This window comes from Lactuca saligna, chromosome 8 (assembly GCF_052625555.1).
Source record: "Lactuca saligna cultivar CGN05327 chromosome 8, ASM5262555v1, whole genome shotgun sequence".
Lineage (NCBI taxonomy): Eukaryota > Viridiplantae > Streptophyta > Magnoliopsida > Asterales > Asteraceae > Lactuca > Lactuca saligna.
Window position 1 is genome coordinate 19,752,651 of NC_136424.1, and position 8,654 is coordinate 19,761,304.

General features: G+C 30.2%; 1 protein-coding gene across 1 annotated transcript; it reads left to right on the forward strand.

Moving 5' to 3' along the window:
• Positions 1-401: 401 nt before the first annotated feature.
• Positions 402-1,488, forward strand: LOC145010926 (LOB domain-containing protein 1-like). Its single transcript, XM_078969506.1, has 2 exons — positions 402-750; positions 860-1,488. Exons 1-2 carry the CDS (start codon positions 478-480, stop codon positions 1,190-1,192), a joined length of 606 nt encoding a protein of 201 aa, XP_078825632.1. The 5' UTR covers positions 402-477; the 3' UTR covers positions 1,193-1,488.
• Positions 1,489-8,654: the final 7,166 nt, after the last annotated feature.

An 8,654-nucleotide genomic window follows, 5' to 3' on the forward strand; every position in this document is an offset into this window, starting at 1 on the left:
ATATTTTGATTTTTTATGGATTTATAAAAACGCTTTGAATGATGGTTTTGGTATTATTAAAATGAAATTTTTGATCCTAAAAAAATTTAGAATGTTATATAAACGGTAAATAATAAAAAATAATAAAATATAATCATTGTTATACATTTGCTTCATCTGAAAACTAGAGATTAATATTATTAAATATGTATTTCAAAATACTATAACATAAAACTAAAAAAAGTGATAAGGTAATACCTTTTTGTGCATGTGAAAGAGATCAAAATGGAATTTCATTTTTAATTTAAATACGGTTTTCTCGTTTCCCGAAGACAGACCAGATCATACCTATTCTACCCTCATGCAACCCCCTCTATATATATTCCCGCCTCCCTCTTTTGCCAAAAATCCTAATTAAAGCTACCTCGATCCACATAACCCCCCCTTTTCTATCTCCCTCTACATTCTCATTTTCTCTCTCTACACTGCAGAAAACTCATGGAGGCCCGCCTGAAAACCTCTGTCGCCGCCGCCACATCCATGAACATTTCCACACCGACAGAAGAATCTGATTACTCAAACTCCCATTCACCTCCATCGTCTCCCCTGGCACATCCGGTGGTGCTCAGCCCTTGCGCCGCCTGCAAGATTCTCAGACGACGGTGCATCGAGAAATGCATGTTGGCACCCTACTTCCCACCCACTGACCCCCATAAGTTCACCATTGCACATCGCGTATTCGGAGCTAGTAACATCATCAAGTTATTGCAGGTAAACTTTTCGTCAAGATTTTCGTATACTATATATTCTCATTGCTTTTGATAACAACAATTTGACATTTACTCATGTATATATGATGATGATGATGATGTTTTTATAGGAACTTCCGGAGTCTCGTAGAGCAGATGCTGTTAGCAGTATGGTGTATGAAGCAAATGCAAGGCTTAGAGATCCTGTGTATGGATGTGCAGGAACAATTTGCCAGCTTCAGAAGCAATTAAGTGCGCTCCAAGCAGAATTAGCGAAAACACAAGCAGAGGTGGTGAATTTGCAATGTCGGCAATCCAATTTTCTGACACTAATCCGTATGCAAATGGATCAACAACCACCACCAGTTTCGCCACCACAACATCAACAAACACCTAATTATGAAAACGCAAGTTTTTTCGACGATAACGCCAATTTAGGCAGCTTTGAGCCGCTTTGGACTTGATCACCTTTTGTGTTCGCACGAGAAATTTGCTAGTTAACCAAAGATGATCAAATGTAGTTTATCAAGTTTTATTAAACTCAATCATATATAATATAATGTATTTTATAATTATCTTATATATAGTAGTATTTCAACTACAAAGCAGTTGACATTAGGACAAACTATATATAGAAGTAATATAGCGAGGTTGTATTTTCTTGATGTTTAATAGAATAAATGTTTGTGTAGCAGTTGTTGAACCAAACCCAATTTGTATTATTTACCAGTTTAATTAAATTTGCTTGTTTTTTGTCCAACTTGCTATTGACTTAATATAACAAAACCTATCAATAATTCAAGATTAATAGAAAATCACATAAGAAAAAAATACACAACGCTTTGACATTTAACACTTAATGTTTTTCAAGTTCCTAACAAAATAATCAAAAAGATTTATAAAAAGATAACAAATTTTTACTTTTTGATATCTAACTGTTATATGAGATGTAACAATTAACAGGTCATATTTTAATTTTATATTTTTATCTAAATTTTAATTTTTATTAAAAAAAATTTCTATATTATAAATTTTGTTAGTAATCATTTTTTTTTTTTTATAAATTCGTCCCCGAATTAGTTTCCTTTACCAATATACGGTATACCTCTTTAAGTCTTTTTTACACTTATTTCAATATTTTTATATGTTTTAAGAATTTTTACAGAACAAATTTTATACTTTTTTAAAATCTTTTTTACACTTTTTGAACTTTTTCACAACCACTTAAAACTTTTCATAATTTTTTACAATATTTTCTAATTTTTTTACAATTTTTCTTCAACTTTTTTTTAACCTTTTCACAACTTTTTTTTAAATGCTTTCATTTTAATAATTTTGTAAAAAAAGCAAAGGGAATTTTTGAATGGAAGTGTAAAAAAATGTCAAATAAGTTTAATGGTCCTGTAAAAAAAGTATAAGATTATTTGAAAGAAAATAAAAAAAAAGGTTGTTAAAAAGTGAAAAAATATCATAAAAATTAATACAAAAGTCATAAAAATAGATTTGAAAAAAAATATTTTATGAAAATATACAAAATAGAAAAAACAAAAGGGTACGTAGTTTTGATAATATTCGTAATAAAATTTAAAATACAGACCAGAATTATAATAAAATTTTAAACTTCATTTAAAAGTGTAAAATTGACAAATAACTTGCTATATATATTTAATATATAATAGATTTCGGAATTCAAAAAGAAAAATTCTTTTAGATATATATAACTGAAAGATATTCATAATAACTATTTTCTACAAAATATATCGAAAAACATATATAAAAGAGGAATACAAATACAAAAGATATAATGAACTATTTAAAGTAAAAGCATATAAATAAAAGAGATTCATACTAGAACTAATTTGGTTTTCTAAACTCTCATTCAAGATGGACTGTGAAGATCACTATCATCAATCGTTCAAGGTAAAACTAAATTGTTCTGATTTGAGTGTTTTAGTGAAAAATGGTTGTATTCAAATTTCTAGCATGCTATTTGTATTTCTAAGAAAGGAAAATAGTTGGAAGGATTAAAATTAGAAAATAAAATAGAGTTTATAGCTGCCATACTCTTCATGTTTTTCTTTCACTCTCTCAGACAAGAATCAAAATGATATGATTTAAAACATATAGCCATTTGACGTGCATTCAAAATTCCATTATATTTTTTGCATCATACTATTAATCTTCTATTTACATTACAAATTTTGTATTATACAATTACCACATTTTATTTGGATCATTCTATTTGATTTGCATTTAAATTTGAATTATACCATTTGCATTATATCATTTGTCTTCATTTTGCATCATAACATTAATTCATTTATTTTATTTGCATCTTACAATCCCTAAAAACTTTTCCCATCTGTATCATACAACAACATGTTTTATGATAAAATTATGATCCATTTGTCTTCATTTTGCATCCTAACATTAATTCATTCCTTTTATTTGCATTGTACAATCCCTAAAAACTTTTCCCGTTTGTATCATACAACAACATGTTTTATGATAAAATTATGATCCAAACATGTTATACTCTAAAGTTCTTGAATTTGCATTATTGTGACTTTGCTTATATTACTTCATGCACATAATCAAGTCTTCGTAAAGTATTAAAAATTATACTTAGAAAGCTTTATTAGTTCGAATGTTGGACATTTTTGCGGTTAAATTAGCTTCAATGGATGACCAATTGTCGAACTTATTAAAATAATTATATTTAACCTCATGAACAAAATAAGGTTTTCAAAACTATATAAGTAAACTAATACCAAGCAAAATAACTTTTATATTCGTTAGGAATATAACATGATATCATAAGAGGCAATTTATTAAATGCATTAGGTGTGTTTGAAATATCACATTTTTAAAGCTTTTGTACTTTCAAACCGCGCCCTTCTAATACTTTTCTTGGTGTTAAAGAAGAAGATTAAGTTTTAATAATCAATGGAGAAGAAAACAAAAATTCAAAATGATTCCAATGATTTATTAATGACATCATGGTTTAAAAAACAAAGTATCCATTCTATCCATTCTAATATATGGACATGTGATATATGTGATCGTATCATATATAATCCTAAAAAAAATCCAAAACGATTTCATGGACGTGTGCAACATGTGATTATGTCACTTCTAAGAATTATTTTGTTCCGCTCTTAATAAAATTAGTGGTCGATAATTATTCCGATCCATTCTCACCATTTTTTGGATGCTCGATGCTCACATATATATATATATATATATATATATATATATATATATATATATATATATATATATATATATATATATATATATATATATATATATATATATATATATATATATATATATATATATATATATATATATGGGTAAAGTGAATATACCTAACAACTTTATATAAGCTTAGGTACCTAACTCCATAATACTATATCGGTTTGTATCATATTTACATTGTAATTGTCTAAGGTTTTTAAACTTCAACTCCATAACTTTATTACTTCCAAAATCTTTGGACTTTCACCAATATCTTTCTTTTACATCACGTCTTTTTATTGAATACCGGTTGATATGCTTCATATCCTACCGCTACAAATGAAATGAAGTAGGAGAAATATAATGATGAATTTCCAAATTTTTTTGAAGTAAATCAAGTTTAGGGATAAAGTTTAAGAACATTGGATGATTGCAATGAAAATTTAATGCAAAATTACCTAGTTTGATGAGGTTAGGTACCTAAGCTTATATAAGGTTGTTAGGTATATTCACTTTACCTTATATATATATATATATATATATATATAGGATATAGATCCGGTAAGAAATTTTTTTTGGTAGGAAGGTAAGAAGTTTTTTTTTTCTACATATTTTTTTGACGAACAAAATAAATAAATCACTAGATGATTCATTTATAAGATGATTCACAAGAAAAAATTCCCAAAAAAACATCTTTATGATTCATTTTTAAGTAAATTAAGAAAAAATTCATTTTTATGACAATTTTAGTGAATAACAACAAAATCATTTTATAAATGAATCATCGAGATGTTTTTTGAGAATTTTTCTTGTGAATCATCTAATGATTCATTTTGTTTGTTCGCGAAAAAAATATGTAGAAAAAAAACTTCTTACCTTCCTACCAAAAATTTTCTTCTTATTTGATCTTGACTCTCTCTCTCTCTCTCTCTCTATATATATATATATATATATATATATATATATATATATATATATATATATATATATATATATATATATATATATATATATATATATAGATGTAAGATTGATTATGGATCAATTATTTTAGTTATTTCAAGAAAATGATTAATAATTATTATCAAATTAAAGATGATAAAAAATTACCATCTAGTTTTATTGTATGAGTATTTTAGTCAAGTAAGATAAATTAAAAAAAAAAAAAAAAAAAAAAAAAAAAAAAACTTCTGTAGTTCAAAGGATAATTAATTCTCTTGATTTAAAATTTTAGATTTTTTTAAATTAATTCAATTTAAATTCTAACATAATTTGTAAGCATAATTGATTCTATTTTGTCAGAATATTATTTTCTTAGAGTGATGTTTTATGAAAATATTATGTCAGAATGTTATTTTGTTAAAATATTATTGAAGAATAACAAAATTTTTGAACCACAATTGATTAATAACAACATTCTTATATATTTATAGACATTTGAACTTAAATACAAATTCATACAAAATAATAGCCTTATATATTTTAATATGATTATACATACTCTAATAGAATGTCATTAAAAATGAATAAAATTCTAAAAAAATAATATTCTTAAATATACATTATTTGAATAAATACATTTGATATTCTTCAATGGTCAAAATAGTCGGCTTGATTCCAACTATTATTACGAAAATATGATGTATTATCATAAGAGTGTAATTCTAAAGATCTTGTATGTTCAAAGGTCATTATAAAATAATATTGTTAAAGAAATATAATTATATATGGTCAAACATTATAGCAAATTACTATTAATTGATTATTTATTAGTATAATTTGATTATTAATAGATATTATCAACACTTTTATTTAATTGGAAAACATTATTTTATGAAAATAATATTTACCAACATATTGAGAATTATTGTTTCTAAGAAATAATAATTAAAAAGAATGAAAACTAGTAATAATTCACATAGTATGAATTTATAAGTTATGTACAAATGTTTGATCACTTTGAGTAATCATATACTTGGGATACAACTAACTAGTTAAAGATACCTAGCCATGACGAACCATGTGTTCTTACATGATAAAGGACACTTTTTTTAATTTGTTTATTACCTTATACCATGCATGTAAGAAAGCCTCATGACTTCCTTTATTTTATGTCTTGCTTTTGTACTAAGAGGAGACATAAAAGATAGGCATGCGAGTGAATTAAACTAGTTTTTGGAAGAGCTATTCACTCAATTTTAGCTACCAAATTTGTGGTTCTATCCCTCTCTCCCTCTCTTCCTTGTTCTTGTAAAATATGCTACAAATGAAGGATTAAATATTTCTTCTCTTTATGTATATTTTAGGGATATGTTTTAAATCATATGAACAATATTTTACAAGTGAAGACTAACATCTTTTAGTTGCTTATTCTTGCTTTGGTGGATACATTATAGATGACATATACTTGTATTTTTAATGTCATCTAAATAAACTTCCTAGTTGCCAAAAGGAAACAAATTCTTCAAATGTTATAAACTTCTTCTTTCCTTTGGTTATATTTTAATATTTCCAAGTTTTTTAAAATGATCTGTAACATCCCGATTTCCATGAATGAAATTCTAGGGATTTTGGGCATTTTAGAAAGCCTACTCGACGAGTTGGAATGACCCAACTCATCATGTAGGAACTTATATGACAGCATGGATAATAGGATAAACTTGACGAGCTGGACGACCCAACTCGACGAGTTGGAGTTGAAAATGAAAACCCTAATTTTTAGGGTTTACACCCTATTTAAAGAACTTTAACTCCCCTCCCTAGCCTCCCTTACCACCCTATTGTCCATAAGCAAACCCTAGCAAGCTAACCCTCCATTTTTGAGTGTGTAAGGTTAAAAGAGTGTGTGTTTGGAGCATTTCTTGAAGAGTTAAGAGCTTAGAACAAGGAAGAGTCAATAGATCCGGCATTTGCATTGTTGTAGCAACCATCTTGAGGTATAACGCTACCACCTTGACATTTCATTGTTTAGATCTTCCCTTGTGAAAGAAAATGGTCACTCCTAGTGCAAAATGGAGTTACTTTCGGGTTTGAGCTTGTCATAAGGACATGGTTTCAGATTTGGACTCCTCTAGGCCCCCATAGCCATAAAGTTCTCGACTTTAGCAAGATTAGGCCCTTCTCATGCCTTAAACCTCATCTTAGAGTTGGTTTGGTGTTTTAAGACTTTTAAGGCCTTGCATGCACATAAAGTTGGCAAGTTTAGATGGTAGCTTCACCCTAGGAAGCTAGATCTAGAGTTTGGAATTTTGGAATCGATTGGAATGAGCTGAATGTGATTTGACTGAAGGAAGTCGATGAGTTGGCCAACTTGACGAGTTGAGATGGGTTTTTCTGTTTTCTGGATTCTGCATGTACTCAACGAGTTAATGAGGTGACTTGACGAGTAGTTAGGGTTTTTCCCGATGTTTTTGGACAGTGTAGGGTTTAGTCCTGCTTCGTAGCTCTTGTTTGAGTCCAACCGTTGTGGGATTGAATCTTGTAGTCTAAGGTTGTTTAAACTATGGGGCATGTGATTATATCCATACTATAGTCATATGGCACCAATGGAGACTCGTGTAGCAAGTGTGGTATGGATGAGTTGTGCAGGGTCAGTCGGCCAGTTATAAGATATTTAGCCTTCCCCTAGGAGTGAGGATTGAGCGCTCGCCTATGCTTATGTACACTTTAGGGTATTGTGATAATCCTTGAGAAAAATATGGGTATGTGTGGAAGGTAGTATGGTCCTAAACTACTAAAAGCACTAGACCCATACGCATAGCAAGGAAGTCACAAATTCCAAGTGTTTCGTTGGTAGTTGGTTTTTCGTTGTTGCATTAAATATCTGATATCTTCCTCGTATATTTTCATTATGGTGACTACAAGGCAATTTGTGATCATAATTGGGTCAGGATCCGAAGCTGGCAGTCAGGGTGGACCAGTAGTGACCGAGATCATTGGTCAGATGAGACTGAATGAGCTAGATGCTAGGATTCGGGAGATCCTGCACGATGATGTTGCTACACTTTTCTGGGCCGAGATTCCGGAGATGTTTGGGCCTATTAAGACTGCTATGATGGAGTATTTTGATGACAGATACGCAGCCATTGCTGAAATTGCTGATGGTGCAGCCTCTGCAGCTATACCGGCTAAGGGTGTTGGGCCAGTACGGGTGTTTCAGTATCGGGACTTCGATAACACGAAGCCCCTGACTTTCAAGGAATTTCAGGACCCGATTGTGGCAATAAGGCGGTTGTCTGATGTGGAGGTATATTTCCTCATATGTTCCTACCCTGCTGTCCAGAAGGTCAGGTGTGCTTTGAACCTGCTGAGGTCTGGAGCAAAGGATTGGTGGGGGTTGATTATTGGGTCATATTCTAACGAGTAGAGAGCTATGGTTACATGGGATCTATTCAGGGAGATGTATCACACTCGTTACATTCCACGGGTTGAGTGAGAGTGGTTATCACAAGAGTTCTTGGATCTGAGATAGGGTGTGGAGTCGGTGACGGAGATCACCCATATGTTCACTGAGAGGGAGATGTTTTGCTTGGAGTTTGCTTCCGAGCAGGCACACATGACTCGTTATCTGAGTATGCTCAGGATGGACATCCGATAGTTCGTCTCCACACAACATTGTGATACATTATTGGAGCTACAGGAGGCCACCAGGCGGCGTGAGTTGGAGATTGAGCTTCAGTTGACGGA

Bases quoted from the DNA above. Each gene is read 5' to 3' on its own strand.
- LOC145010926 (XM_078969506.1), top strand. From the start codon at position 478: ATGGAGGCCCGCCTGAAAACCTCTGTCGCCGCCGCCACATCCATGAAC. The intron at 751-859 runs GTAAACTTTTCG...ATGTTTTTATAG, and splicing joins ACATCATCAAGTTATTGCAG to GAACTTCCGGAGTCTCGTAG.